The sequence below is a fragment of the Centroberyx gerrardi genome, chromosome 5, assembly GCF_048128805.1.
Source record: "Centroberyx gerrardi isolate f3 chromosome 5, fCenGer3.hap1.cur.20231027, whole genome shotgun sequence".
In the NCBI taxonomy this organism is placed as follows: Eukaryota; Metazoa; Chordata; class Actinopteri; order Beryciformes; family Berycidae; genus Centroberyx; species Centroberyx gerrardi.
The window spans coordinates 9621722-9638136 of record NC_136001.1 but is presented as its reverse complement, the minus strand read 5'-3'; the positions used below and the strand labels follow the sequence as shown (position 1 = coordinate 9638136).

Genomic DNA, 16415 nt, shown 5'->3' with positions numbered 1-16415 from the left:
GCATCAGATAAACACAACATGATGCAATATGATTTTGGCTTTCTATGGGTATTACACAAGATGCTGCATACAACATGCAGTATGTTGGATATAGTTAAAAAGCTGATGCCAACTCTTATTTCAGTTTCATAGTATTTCAAAGTTGTTTGCAGCGTATGTCTGAGTCCAGGAAAGGAACCCCATGGATGTATTGTGCGCACAATACTATATTCATTCTCCACATCCTTGAAACAGCCAGTCACATTATGACTCAGTCAATCTGGGAAGTAAAATAAATGTATGGTTCGATGAGTAAAATAAGAGCATGCTTCATTACTTAGTAAGTACTAAGTTAATTTATACACTATATATAATATTACAATAGGAATATACGAGAATTAATGAATATTCTACACGTTATGGATGTCTCATTTATATTTCAGATTCATAATGAAGCTCCTCTCCCTCGATTTGACTGAAACGAGACTGAGCAAAAGTTCCTTCCTCGATACTTACTGTTGGGGTCGACGTTCTCACACAGCTCCGTCTTGGCCTCTCCGTTGGGCCTGTCGCTGGCCTTGTGGGAGAGACGGGACGACATGGTGGCGGCTGTGACCACGGCCTTGAAGGAGCGCTTCCTCTTCTGCACATTGAGCTCCGGGTGGAAGATGATGACGTAGACCTTGGGCATGTAGAGCATCCCCAGGGCCACTGACGCACTCAGGTTCATGGAGATGGTCAGTGTGGTTGTCTGGATGTACAGCTGCGGGCGGAGAAGAGGGCAGTTAGAGGGGAAAGAGTTAGTGTACAAAGTCAAAAGGGAAAGATGTGGAAAAGAGAGGCAGGACTATGTGGGAAAAACAAGCTGGCGAAGTACAAATTCGTCCTCCTGCATGCAGACTCCGTAGGTATTTATTAGGAATGGGACGATATGCTTATTTCATGATACGATTCGATATGAAGTTCATGATTCGATACAACCAAAATACGATGTAATAAAAAGTTCAATGACAACAAAGTATGACTGTGCAGAATTATGTTTATTGAGCCACAAATCTTTCTAGCAATGGCATTGGCTTGCTAGAATGCAACCAACAATTTAAAAATGTCATTTAAAAGTGTAAATAATATAATTTGGATGGAGAACTTAGAAATTGTGAAATTGTGATGGGAAAGCTGTCTCATTTGTGATTACTACAGCAGAATTAAAATGCAGCTAATATCACGATTCATTCTTCTGCCCCACGATACGTATTGTCACATTTTTGTATTGCGATATATTGAATTTCAATATATTGTCCCATCTCTAGTATTTATAGATTGTTGTCTAGATGTACAGCTGTGGGCAAGATAGTAGGAGGGGAAAGGAAAAAAGGTAATTGGAATACACAAGAACGTAACAAAATAGAAACAGTAGCTATGGAGCTCAAAAGGGGGCTGTGTAGCTCAAAATGGTTCTGTATAACTCAGTGGTTAGATGGCACTAATACCGCCTGGGGTAGGGGTACAGCTCCTGTTGGGGCCACCCATGCTCAAAATGTATGCAGTCATGGTTTCTGTGGTGGCACAGCTATTGGAGTGAAGAGGTGGAGCGGAGAATGGAGGGATGGAAGAGAGGAAGAGAGAAGAAAAAGAGGGGACAAAAGGGTAGAATAGGGGATCTGGCCTGTAACTAACTCAGCCCATTTCTCAGTAACATCCAACTAAACCAAAAAGCCTGCCCGAAAAACACAAAGCACGGGTTGAACTGAGGCCGGACAGGAAAATTTATTAGACAACCAAAATCTTGACACTTTTTATGTGCACTGGTGTTGGATTGTTTTTTATTAGCTTGTGTGTTCTCAACCCTCACCCACCGGAAAGAACAATAGCAGACAGCTGGGGCACGGCATAAATGTTTTATGTGCTGTGTATATTGCACTTGCAGCTGAAGCCATGGCCCTATGAACCCAAAAGCAGGCTAATATTGCCCGGGATGAATGCATAAGGAGGCTTGGCCATGCTGTAATGGGCTCCCCAGAGTGGGTTTCATATAGTTCAGCCCCACTGTCTTTATGCGTTATGGCCCTGCTGTCACCGTGTGATGTATGCCATTTACAGTGAGAAGTCACAGGTTGACTCACAAGAGGCAAAGAGGGGGAGAGGGAAGCGTGGGAGCGTGGGAGGGAGAGCGGGAGGGATGAACACTGAGAAAGAGAGGGGGAGAGAGAGAGAGAGAGAGAGAGAGAGAGAGAGAGAGAGAGAGAGAGAGAGAGAGAGATCATGTGGGAATCAACAGAGTGGCAGGGATGTGATGTAGAGGGGAGCAAAGCAGCAGAAATTATCAAATGCGTCCTCCCTTGATGGCTTTAGATTTTGTGTTAAATGTGTTAAATTAAGAGAAAACAACAATTTCCCTGCCCACCATCACGGTTTCAAAAATTTCAACACATTGCCCCCTGGAGACGGCTATAACTGTAGGAGTAACTAAGGCTAAACACACATCCATATTTCAACAGTATTCAACATTTGCCTACAATGTACTATGCGTGAATGTTGGTTCTTATGCTGTAAAAAGCAAGAAAGGAAAGAAAAGAGAAGGCTGCACTACTTGCTGCATTCATGAAGTATAATATTTGCACCTACACACAAACAGACACACACAAGACAGGACCTTCATTGACTACATTCATTCCTTAACCCCTAACCCTAAACTTAAACCGTCCCGGTACTGGGAGTCAACCGGCGTAGCGAGGGAAAGTTGCAGAGAAAAGTTGCTTTTTTTTACTGATGACATGAGCGTTGTACTGTTTTGGAAAGAGGGGGACTTGGGCTTTCAGAATCAGTAAACCAAATGTATTTTGTCCAAACTATGTCTGATTACAAAGGATTTGAATAATAGTGTTGTGAAAATAGAAGTTTTGTAAATACAAGGGCCAGTCGCATTTCAAAGGCGCTGGGATAATTTTCTTGTCACTCCGCAACGACATGCTTGATATCAAATGAAACTAGACACTCTTGTCTTTCTGCCACTACTACATGCCAAACCTAAACCTAATCCTAATCCTAACCTTAACCCTAAACTGACCCTAACTTTAACCCTTACTTTAACGCAACCGTAATCCTAATTCTAATCTTAATTTTAAACCTGAGTCCTAACCCTAAAATAACACATTAAAGAAGTGAAGAGCAGCAAAATGTCCTGATTTGGCATGATTTTCTTCATCTTTCTATCCTTGTGAGGACATTTAGTCCTCATAAGTATAGAGACACAAATACTCACACACACACACGCCTCTAATTCTGAAAGCAGAGAGCGCCTTGTATCTCCCATCAGTTCACAGGCACAGCACAATGTGAAACAGTACCAGCACACCAGTTGTTTGTCACAGCCAGATATGAATCAATGTGATAAGCATATGATAAGACGACACCACAACGATAAGATGACACATCAGATAGCTGGGAATGGCACACATAGCCAGAAGACTGTTCATTATTTGGGATTAATCTAATCAAGTCAGATCTTTTAATCTGTAGAGTGTGTCAGGGTGTGTGAGTGTGTGTGTGTGTGCGTGTGTGTTTGTGCATCTGTACATGTTAAGTATGTTGGGGTGTGTGTGTGTGCATTTTTTAGAAGGCGTACGTTTGTTTGTTGTAAGTTTGAGTGTACATGTAGTTAAGTGAGAAGGAAACTTTAGTCTGTGAGGAAGAAAGAGAAGAAGGGAGACAAAGACAAAAAAAAGTGAGAAAGTGAGAGTGGGGTAGAGAAAGAAAGACTTTAATCAAGACTCTCCCTCCTTTTCATCTTGACAGAAGAAAGAGGCCTGACGCTGCATGGCTGACGTGATCTGAGGGGAAAAAGCCTGATCTTATTGGGTTTTTTTTTTTGTCTAGCAATAAAGCCAATGTGAGATCCCAGATTAAGCCGAGAGCTGGACCACAAGCAAGGTTAAGTGGATAATTTATCTTCTTAAGTCGAGGAACATTCTCCTGTGACCAAACCAGGCCCTGTATTTATCAAAAATCACAGACTAGGAGTATTGGTCTGCAATTATTATCTACGTTGAGTGCATAAAATATTAGGGAATATCTGCTCTTTCCTTCAAGTAGACTGACCAAACAAATTAATTTCACCGATTATTTCAAACATGAAGGGGAGTTGTAGACAGGAAGGAAACAGGAGACGAGAATGATAATTTTAGCCTCGGGACAATCGAGATGTGGACTGCGCAATATTAGATGTTCCCAAAAAATCTGTACACTTAGCGGCGTTTTAATATGCAGGTCTATAATGCCTTAATGATACAGCCTGGGGCCTTCTTTGAGTACATTTAATCATTCTTAGAGAGTAAAACTTATTGATGGAGAATAATCTCTTTGCAATTATCAGATCACACCATAAAAGAAAACAAGAAAGTCAATTTTTGCTCCAAACAATACAAATATTAAGTTATTTACAGCTACTTAAATTTAAAATGCATTTAAATGTCAGGTTTAGCTGCCACATCTGGCCAGATTTTGTTCTATAGAGTAGAAATATTATCCCTTGTCTAATTCACGAAGGCACTTTTGATTTAGCCAAGTTGTTAGCTTGGCCATAAATCATTGCTGGCAGGCACAGGACTCGTGGGCTTGAGACTGAGTGGGAAATTATAATCCATGCTACTATGAATGACATTTGTTACACAATGGCAGCCACTGTAGAAATCCCCCTCCATTAATTTATCCTGCATCTGTCTTGCATTAGTCCTGCAGACATCAGGGCTGTAGTCCAGTCCACCTTAGTCGAGTCCTTCAATTCCAGGACCAGATCCGGTCAAGTTCAAGTCAAGACCAGGTCCAAAGGGGGTCGAGACCAAGACAACAGCGAGACCAGAGCAAAACAAGTCCTATTCAAGACAGAGACCAAATTAGGCAATATAATGTGTACGTCTTTCCAAATGTGAAAATAATGCTTAAGTAGCATCAAAAGATATGTGGATCTATCTGCAGGAGCTCTGTACTATACCCTTCAACTAATCAATGCATAGGATTTTGACCAATTTGGAAAAAAATCTAGTCAACATCCAGTAGTGGCCGAGACCAAGACAAGTCTGAACGTCGCAAAAGTGGTCCGGACTGACCAGACTAAATCTACTCGAACTATAATCCAGGCGGACAATTCTTTTCTCAGTGTTATGTAGTCTATTCATAAAAGTATACTGTAACAAAAACGTCTCTGTCTCTGAACCTGTTAATTACCAAACCATTCCCTGTGCCTTCCGATGGCTGAAAAGAGAGCAAAACTTGAATTTGCCATTTTCCTCCTTGGGCAGAGAGCCAAAGAGTAAAAAAGACTAGGACTTATACAACAGCTACATCTGTACCACATAATGCTGTTATTGTGAGACCAGACTGTGAGGCCATTGTTTCCCTCACACAAAAAGCATAAAGGTGCGAACTGGAACCGAAAATGCTTCTTCGGAGTGATGCCATAGAAGAACCATTTCTGGTGCCACAAAGAACCTTTTAATATCCCAAAGAACCATAAAAAGTTCTTAATTCTTAGTTATTGGATGGTGGGTGATGGCATAAATGTGGAAAATAACCAAACCCCTCCATAGTATATATTGTGCAATTGCAAATGAGGCTATACAAGGACAGATAAACAAAAACACAATGCAGGAGTCTAAGCAAAGGAGAGCAGAAATGGTTCTTTAAAGAACCTTGGTCTGTGTGCATATTGGGACAAAGGGTGTTATACAACAGTTAGTTCCGGTCGAGCAATTTGATTGGACAAGAGGCATTCCATGAGTGCTGATGTACAGTATAACAGCACTGGGACGCTGTACTGTATGTATCACTCCGCTTCACAGGTGTTCTAATGTAACCTTGATTAGGCTGCGTTCACACATAGCGTTTGCTTGTGTGGAGAAAGCTCTGCCTGGAGCTTCTTGTGAGGAGAAATAAAAAGTGGATCATGATAACGTCATCTGACGTTAGCCGAGTAGCTGGCTAGCTAACCAGCTGGTTAGCACTTCTAGCAGACAATACAGTGTTGTGCAACAAACAAATGCCTACCAGATATTCCCAGTACACGTCCACACAAAACTCTAACTTCATTCGCACCTAGTAGCGACAGCGCAAATATGGAGACATTTGACCTTAATTATGAACGGTCGGCCGAGGCGGAAGGTTGGGAAGAAAGTAAGCTGAAATCGTCTGTGCTAACCTAAAAGTAGCTAGCTAGCTTACAGTCGGGAAACAGTTTACCTGTTGCTTGGCAACACTTGGTAGGGGAATCCTGAGGGAACTGTTTTTGTTGGCGGAGACAAATAACAGACAAAAATCATCTGTTGTCTCAAATTACCCTTACTTGATGAATAGCTTTGTTTATACAACTGTTGTATAAAAGCAATATCACACTCGAGGTCGTGCTGTTGTACTGTATATCAGCACGGTTGTGATTATCTTCGACCGAATCACAGCCGTGCTGATATACAGTACAACAGCACTCCCTCTCGTGTGATATTGCTTAATTGTCTTTGAGTTGTTAAACTGATATCACTCCTACACTTATCTCATACCTCTGCTCTCCACACTGTTGGGAAGCTTAAAAGTTTAAACACTTTCAACATTTTGATTTCATGTTTTCTTGACAGTGTTCCCTTAAACCACTCTTCTTTGGTTTGTGCCAGTAAAAAAAAAAAACAAGGAAAAAAAAACACTGAACGGATGAAAGCGGGAGACACAAGTGTTTTGTCCATTTGTACATCGCAGTAGAACTTCCACGGGGTACATATCTTTGAACTGATTTCAAAGAAGCGCAACATATTTTGATTAGCTAACTGGTGTTAAAGGCGGAGTTCATACAGATCTAAACACCGTCAAAGGGTTTTCATGTCTTTTCAGGTCTTTTGTGTTTGAAGAGTTTGCGTGCCGAGTCATCTCGGCGGGGAGCCGGGGCGTGGGTGTAAACATAGTCCATTAATTAGACTTCCCCGGGTTCTCTAAACAGGGGGAAGGACTCATTACTCCGTTCTGGAGCGATGACAGACAAGATTCGGTGTAGGAGGAGAAACCACTGCCAGTCAGTTAGTTTGCCGCATGCTGTGAAAGTGGGCCACAATCACAGAAGTTGTTGTTTACTGTAACTCATCAGCAACAGTTAGATACAGAGTTGTTTTTATTTCATTTTATTTTTTCTTTTGGAGCCTTGCCTTTACCATTATTTTCACATTACACTATTAAAAAACAAGCAGAAGTCTCCGTTTTAGCCTGTTCTGTTCTGTTCTGCTCTGCTCTGCTCTATTCTATTCTATTCTATTCTATTCTATTCTATTCTATTCTATTCTATCCAAAGAGCAAATCTACTTTGGGCCAAAAGCGTTTTCCATTTCCATCATATTCATATCAGCTCAACCCACTCACAGAGGGATAGTCTGTTTGTCGTTTAATGAAAGCAATAGCAAAAAAAACAGAGCATTTGATCCCACACGGAGGCAAACAAAATACAGTAACGACAATTATGTAACAAAATAATATTATCGCAGTGGGAAGCGTAATGTTCTGTATGCTCAGCTGGATGCCCGAAAAATGGGGAGGATAAATCAAGGAAAAGAGCCAAAATATCCCATTCAGTGTGCTCTCCAGCTACATGGTACCAAAGTCTTGTGGATTGTTTTTTATTTGGCTCCCAGGGAAACGGTGCTTATACCAAAGACTGCTTTTGCAGTATGTTCCTTATTCCATATTATCTTTTCTCTCAGTATTCACATTTAAGATATAGACAGGCAGACCAGATAAGAAAGCCAAAAGATAGACAGACAGACAGACAGACAGATAGATAGGTAGATAGATGGATAGATAGATGGACAGACAGATAGACGGATAGACAGATAGACAGACGGATAGACGGATGGATGGATGAATGGATGGATGGATGGATGGATGGATAGATGCAGGGTGGACTTTTCATTGGCTAACAATGAATATAGCAAACCTCTTAGAAGAGCATTACTTTCTCCCACACAACTTGCTGTGTTTGAACATGATATCCTCCCTCACACACATCTGGCTAAAGTTGTAGCATCAGAAGAGAGAGGGGATGGAGATGGAATGGAATAAGAGAAGGGACGAGAAGAGACAGAAAAGATATGAGACAGAAAAGAAACGAGTGGGGAGAGGAGAAGATTGGAGATGAGACAAGAGGAGGGAGAGAGGAGAGGAAACAAAAAGGGAGAGGACAGAGGGGAGAGAGGTGAATGGAGGAGGAAAAAGAAAGGAGAGGGAAGAAAGGGGGAAAGGCAGAGCGGAGAGGAAAGGAGATGAGAGGAGAAGGGAGGAGAACACAAAGCGACTTCCACTTCCTATCTGCAGAAGAAGCTGCATTTAAGAGTTAAAAGAAGTCCAAAGATTTATGCGCAAAAGGAGAATACATTTCTGCTTGGGTGGAAAAAGGAACCAGATGTGATGTGCAACAAGGGAGACAGCTGTGGCAGAGCTACACTTTGCGTGTGTGTGTGTGTGTGCGGTTGCGTGTTTGTGTATGTGTGTGTGTGTGAGAAAGAGAGAGAGAGAGAGAGAGAGAGAGAGAGAGAGAGAGAGAGAGGTTTCCTTTGGGAGTGGGAAACTTTAGCAGACTAAAGTGTACACTCACACATGTATACACACACACACACACACACACACAGCTCAATTTACTTTAGAGGCAGGTGCTATTGACAGCAGCATCCAGTAAAAACCGAAGCCAAAGACAAAATCAATTACATCCTCAGTCAGATAGAGATTGTATCCCTCTGTCTGTCGAGGTTGAGGAAACAAGATTTAGTCAAGCTTTGTGTTTGTAAGCAACTCGATGGGCTGACATGGGGCCAGCGCTCAAGCATGCCAGTTCAGTTCATGAGCAAACACCGTCGTTCTTTCATTCTTCCTTTCTTGTTTTCCCTGCTTGCTTGTTTTAATTACAACAATTCAGCTGGTCCCCGGAATAATAATTGTGGCTTCAGCATTGGTCTGTTCAACTTCCACATAGTTGTCAAGGAAACTGATTGTTTTGTCACTCTTTTTGTTTGTTGTTCGATTTTTTTTGTTACATTTATTCATTTTGTGAATTGGGGTGACTGTGGTTTCCACCCCAATGTGTGTCTACCTTCTGTAAAGTTCACCTAGCCTACAAATTGTTTATGCGATGAATAGACAATTAGTCCAAAAGTGCCATTTCTTACCACTCTCCTTAGTTCATTATGATGCCTAGTGGGGTTCAAAACCTACATTTTTTTTTAGATTATTTTTATGGCATTTCTGCTTTATTAGACAGTACAGTTGAGAGAGACAGGAAAGGGGGAAGAGAGAGGGGGATGGCATGCAAACAAAGGTCCCAGGCCGGCAAACAGTTTTATATTTGCAGTCAGTTGTTGTAAATCTATTGTATATTTTGCTTTGTCTCTCCTCAATGTGACCCAAGCAACACTGAAATCAGCCTGAAAGCTGTACTTGGCAGCATTTGTATGTAAAAACACTTATGTTATCAACCTAAATCACCAATGGGGCTGCAATAGAGATATCTCTCCTATTAGAGACACTGTAGATTCACCCCATTTGAAATTCTGGGTTGGGTATGGTCAGTGGTGGGACATCTTCTCTGCCCACAAGCGATGAATTTAAACTAAGTAGAGCAAAACACAAACTGTCTCCTAAACAGCGGCCAGCGAGCGCTCCGTCCAGAGAAAGCTGGACACACCAACATTAGATGTTTTACGTCCATTTCGTATCCTTTGGCATAAAGCAACTACAGACTTGCCAGTTACCTCGCTGCCATTTGGGGGCCGCCAAGGCTCTAAATTGCCTGGTATACTGTAGCTTTAACCCCAGCTGCAACATGCCAATGCGTTTGCATCACAATGTACTCCACTGCTCATTTTATTTGGCTACAACGGTACTGAATGTTTGGTTGTCTGATGACCCCATCTAATCTAAGTGCTGTCCATCTCATATAGACGTTGCCTTAACATAACAGCCTTAAATTCTGTAATTTGAGTGGAAGCATGAGACCCCATTAGAATATTGGAGCTGCAGTGACACAGTAGAGGTTGAAGGGTTTGCATGAAGCCTTGTATGCTTATTGTTCAGTGCATTCTGCTGCTGGTCTAAGCTTGCATTGTCTGTCAATGTGACATGCGATACATGGTTTATGGATGTTGGATTGAATTTACATAAAGGAACCTGTGTTCATTGACCTAAATAGGCACAATTCTATTTCAACCACAGATGGCTAACGTAATATTGTAGTGCGTGTGTGTATGTCTGTGTGTCTGTGTGTTTGTCATGTACTGGGTCAATGACCCTGTGCAATATTATAATTTAGATTCAGTAAACTTGACTGAGTGTACAGTAAATGGAAATGATAAATGGGGAGAAAAAGAGACAGATACAGCGGCAGAGAGGCGACTAAGCTAAGACTGTTACACTTTTTTTTGTAAAAAAAAAAAACACCACTGCCAATTGTTAATTCCTGAGAAAATATTTTCATTTTCCCATTGACAAACACAATGTTTGTTATTTGAGGATTTTACACAATAGCCTATAATAAATTATACCATAAAAATCTATTTTGTCTATAGCAGCATAATTACAATCAATAAAAGAACATCAATTTTTACATGAAAATGGAATCCTTGTCATGTGTGATTTAATGTATGCTGTAATAAAATTTTATTCAAAACATCCCTTCTTCCTCTCTCCATGCCTCTTATTTTTTTATTTCTTCTCTCTCTTACATCATCATCATAGAGTCACAGGGAAATACCTTTCACCGCTTACTGTTAGTTGCTTGTAAAGTTGGCGTTCTAAAAATTGACGGTTATTTTGCTGCTGCGTTCATTGTAATTTGCTCTGTATAAGAGCATCAGCTAAATGCTAAAATAGAGAATGTAAATTTACATCAAATTACCTATGGAGAATTCAAGCCTTTCTCCCTCAGCTTTGAACGCAACCACAAGAGGGCGACATGATGGCTTTCGCTTTCCATAAGGGGCCTTTCTCCCTTCGGCCCCTATTTGGGACGTGAAGGCTGTCCCCGCTGGATATTAAGTGAAATGACAATGCTGTCCCCGCTGGGTCCCAAGTGACGTAACAGGACCGTCCCTGCCCTCCCAGGAGGAAGAGTGTGGCTGTCCCTGTAGCCTCATGTGGGATATGATAATTGTCCCCATTGGGCTTTTAGTGACATAAAGTGGCTGTCCCCGCTAGGCTCTTATTGTTCGTGTTAGGCCCAGTGTGGGTTACGGTGGTCATCCCCCAGGTGCTCTCTGCCACTTGGTTGATAAATGATTGTTCAGGTCGTTCTCTAATGAAGATCCCTCAGGACAAGACCTGGTACCATAAGGCACCTAGCCAGGGTAAACACCATCAGAATTATGTTACCTGTGTGTGTGTGTGTGTGTGTGTGTGTGTGTGTGTGTGTGTGTGTGTTTGTGTTGGAGTTAGATTTATTGCAGGTATTTCGAATATTCTCAATGAAGATATCTCTCTATTATAGCCAGTGGGGGAAAAAGTACTCAAATCCTTTACTTAAGTAAAAGTAGCACTACCATAATGGAAAAATACTTCATTAAAAGTAAAAGTTCTGCATTCAAAAGTTTACTTGAGTAAAAGTATAGAAGTATTAGCAGTAAAATGTATCAAAAGTAAAAGTACTCATTTCAGAGTGTTAAATTATATATAGGTTATATGTAATAGTATTATTAAGTATTAGTATTATTAAGTATTTTAATGTAGGTCTAACTACTCCATATACTGTTGGGGAGTTTAAAGTCTAACAATGCAACATATTTTATAAGCTTATTGTATGTTTTGCATGTAAAACCTTATTCTGCGAAGTATAGTAACTACAGCCATCAGAAAGGAAATAGTCAAGTAAAGTGCCAGTACAATTGTACTTAAACCTGCAATAAGCGATTTCAGACCCTGTAACCAATCCTGCAGCTAACGTGTGCTACGTGGAGATTTCAGTGAGACGTAATGATAACAAACAGCCACACACGCGGGTCAGCTGCGTTGTTGTTTTCACCTCTTTCCTAAAGCGTGCTGTCATAGTCGGCCCGAGTAATGACGAATCGATGAAGCGAGCGAGTAAACATTTTCAAGTAGTAAACTTGCTACCTGCCTCTTCACTTGTCATTATGGGACATGTAACCTTCAGCGGGAGAAAAATCTGGCAAAACGAGACTGGTAACCGGCGATATTTCTCCGTAGGTACCTATGTTTATTTTAGCCATTAGCCTTTATGCGTGGTTTGTCCTTAAGGGCTTCTGTCCGTGTGTTATTTACAAATGTGTTGCAGTTTCTGTCACCCTCTAGTGGTCAGAAAAAATCGCTTAGTGTAGCTTTAAGTACAGTACTTGAGTAAATGTATTTAGTTACTTTCCAGCTCTGATTATCAAAGTCAAAAAGGGTTAAAAATAGTTTTCTTGTACTGGTTGAAAGCCTTCCCAATGCCTATAGGCCTATCTGTATGAAAGTAGCAAGCAGCAATTCGAAAGCAATAGGACTTGTTAATGATGAACTGTATATCAGAATGGCAAAATAACCAAGCTAATATTCTGTATCAGACTCACTTGGGCTGCATTAAGAACAAGAGTTTTGTGGTAAGCAGGCTCTAGGTATAGCAACGAATCAGTTTAGGTGGCAACAACATCCAGGAAAAAACAAAGCTGAAGACAAAATCAACATCCACAGTCAGGTAGATAATGTAACCAACAGGATGAGGATACAAGGTTTGGTCAAGCTCTCCAGATGGGCCAGCGGCATGATAGAAGAGTAAATGTGAAGATATGTTGGGTGAGAGGAAGTGAGGTAGAGAGGATGAAGGAGAAATGTGAGAGAAGTGAGAAAAGGTTGAAAAAGAGAGAACAGGTGGAGCAAGCTGGAGTGGATGAAGGAGAAATGTGAGGGGAATGGGAGAGAAGTGAGAAAAGGTTGAGAAAGGCCTGAGAGAGCAACAGAAGTGTGATGGCAACTGCCTGTATATGAAGAGAGTTAAAGAGGAAATAAGTAAGGTTTTTATTGCCCCATAGTTGAAAGGGTTGTTGATCAATACCAATGACTCAGCAATTACTGTACTTGGCAAGGTGCTGAGATTTCTGACTTTCAAAACTCAATTTCTGGTCCGTACTCTCTGTTTTATAATGGTCAGCACTCCATGTATAACTTGCTTACTTTTTATTAGATTTAATTTGTCACAAAAACATAGTCCTACATGACATAATGGGTCAGAGGTTTTGGTAAAGCCTTCTTCAGTGCCCCATGCGTATCTATTCTTGGACTGACTGTTTTTGAGCCCCCAAGAACACTGTGTTTGTTGGAGTGTGGAGTTGAGCACAGTCCAAGGGCGTAGGTTTGATTTTGACATTGGTAGGGACACAAATGGGGGAGGTCCGGAGGGGATGTAACCCCCACTGGAAGCTGAGGCATTTTACATTTATGATAGACTTCTGACCGCCATTTCATGTCATCTAGATCAGTGATTCTCAACCTTTTTCATATCGAGGACCCCTAGTTTAGTCCACATTAGAGCCATGGACCCCCATTTGATGAGATTTTGTCTCTCGGACCCAAATCTGAGAATACTTTTATTGTTAGATATGATTTTGATCCAGAATCCCATGACTGTCTGTATTGTAGGTAGAGAGATAACAGTGAAACTAAGATCAAAACAGTAATTCTTCTACATTCTGTAATTGTGTTAACTATTTGTAAATGAAATAATGCTGAAGTTTAACAATTCATCAATTTGCTGGGGACCCCCTGGAACCTCCTCAAGGACCGCTGGTGGTCCCCGGACCCCACGTCGAGAACCACTGATCTAGATAGTTATGGTAGCCAATACACTCATTAACAGACACACAGACACAGGGGTGTAGCACATTAATGAATCCTTTACTCAAATTTGCCAGCTGAATGGGACTTTGAAGAGCACATTTTGTTTTAAGGCAGGTACTGTAGTACTGTTGCCTATTCAAACCAACGATCTGTATTTACATTTAAAACAATAATAATAATAATAATAATAATAATAATAATAATAATAATGATAAGATATTGTAAACTATATCCAAACCCTACATACAAACAGCTGAGTGTCCACTGCCTTGCTCCTATTTGAAGGAGCCAAACACATGCCTACGCCTGTCATTAACAGAGATGAACTGTTGGCATATTTGTTTTACATCAGTGTTGTCCAGTGTGGCACACAGCAGCATTGTTCAATCTCACTTGTGACATGTAGGCTACTTACGGTCGTCACTCGTCACAGACGCACGCGACACGGTACTTAAATAAACTAACTTTAATGGCTAAACACAACTGTTACTAATATAAAATAGCATGGAGTCTTCACTCGCATGCTCGCCGGTAGGCGGAGCTTTTGCTCTTCTTGCGTTTCGTTACAGCGTCCGTTGCTATGCCGACGCGGGACACCAATGCACTACACCAATGCAGCGGGACTCGTAGTAGAGAACGCGATCTGTTAACATTGACTAGACACTGACGGACAAAACAACGTTTATTGTCAATCAAAATAATTGCTAGGGACATTTCAGAGTCGCTTGATATTGGTAGGGACACGTCCCTACCGTCCCTACCCAATTCTACGCCCTTGGCACAGTCCACTTCTTTTGTTTGGATCAAAAACTGTAAATTAAAATTTTCTCCCCACGGCTACTCACAGTTTCAGCTGCTCAAAGTCTGGAGGACGGTGCTACAAGCATTGCAGACAAGGCTAAAAAGACTCAACCTAGAAAATTTTATGACAAAGCAGTATTATTACAGTATTTTGCATTGTAATATATATCCTAATTTCTGTTGGATCTCTGCTCTAATTAGCTAGCTTATTCCACAGAACTAGAATGGATAGAACGGTCCTTCACTGTTTGCCATGGTAATTTGGCTAGTACAGCATAAAATGTAGATTATGGAATTTTAAGTTTTTTGTTTTTTTTAACGTAGCTTTATCAAAGACTGTACTTCTCTCTGTAGCTCTTCTAGTCAACATTAGCATGTTAGCAATCCATAGCAGCAAGGAGAGAGAGAAGCTGCTTTGGTTCTTGCTGCAAAACCTCTCACCTCAGCGACTTGCCGTAAGTCGGTTTATACTGAAGCTAGCCAAAAATGCCCGCTGCTCTGACCATCCTGGAACGTTGATTTGAATGGCAATAACTGTTCTATCCATTCAAATTCTGTGGCTTATTCATTGCCTTGTGTAAACGTGGCTTTATTGTTTGTGTCAATTGCAGGCCATCGTATTTCAAGGGGATGGGAGGGTTGGGGCTGGAGGCTGTGCCACAGACTTGTGTAGGATGGGATACAAGTTCTGCCGATGTTGTTGCAATTCCTAGTGGTCGCCAACAGAGGTTGATAAAGCTCATAAATTATCCTAATGCCCCTTCAAAACCCCTTTGAGAAATAGGTTAGAGAGTGGGAGAAGAACGAGAGAGGAGTGGGAGAGCTGTGAGCGAAGGAGAGGGACAAGAGAGCAGTAGAAGTTTAAATGTAAAAATTATGGAAAAGAGGTCGGAGGTGAGCAAGAGAGGGAAGGTTGAGAAACGGGAAATGAGTGGAGAGAGGGTGATGGGATGATAAAGGAGTGGGAGAGCAGTGGGAATGTATTAACATAGGGAAGAGAGAGAAATAGACCTACGGCCCACGGCTATATATGGTGAGAGAGAGCTAAAAACATGGAAAGAGAAGAAAGGAAAGTTGAGAATGAAGAATAAATGGGAAAGAGAGAGAGGTCAAGAGCAATAGGAGAGTGATGGTGAGAGAGATGGTTGAGAAAGACGAATGAGAAAGGAGTGGGTGAGAGGATGAAAAGGTTGAGAGAGGCATGAGAGAGCAAGAGTCGAGGTAAACAAAGGTTGGGAGAGGTGAGCGAAAGTGTTCGAGAAAGAGGGAGGAGAGACGAGTGGAAGCGTGGTGAGAAAAGGTTAAGTGGGACGAGAGAGCGGTAGAATAGCGAGTGCAAAGAAACGGTAAGAGAGAGAGGTAAATGAATGAAAGAGGGAAAGTTTAGCAAGAGAGAGTAGGTGAAGAGAGAGTGAAAGAAAAGGGAGAAGAGAGGGGAGAGGTAGGAAAGTTTTAGGAGAGGGATGAGACAGACGTTAGAAGATTGATGGCCAAGCCAGAGGGTGAGGCACATTAAAAAGATGCGTGAAAAAAGGAGAGAAGGTTGAGAAAGATGGATGAGAGGAGCGGCGGACAGGTTAAGAAAGGTTGAGAGAGAAGTAGAGCAAGAGAGGAGTGATGGTAAAGAAATGGTTGGGGAGAGATGAGAAATGGGGGAAAGAGAAAAGCAATGAAAAGTGGGATTGGGTAAAGAGAGAGGATGAGAGAGGATTTAGAGGAGAAGAGTGGAAGAATGATGTGACAGTTTTCAGTTGCCTTTTTTTGTACTCAGGTGACTGTAATCCTATTAACAC

General features: G+C 41.4%; 1 protein-coding gene across 1 annotated transcript in view; it reads right to left on the bottom strand.

The window, feature by feature from the left end:
- Positions 1-16415, bottom strand: part of grm7 (glutamate metabotropic receptor 7) — a 240736-nt gene that overhangs the window by 4064 nt on the left and 220257 nt on the right. Inside the window, exon 9 of the mRNA XM_071915348.2 lies at positions 496-742. Coding sequence (XP_071771449.1) covers positions 496-742 — 247 coding nt within the window. The remainder of the gene's footprint in view (positions 1-495; positions 743-16415) is intronic.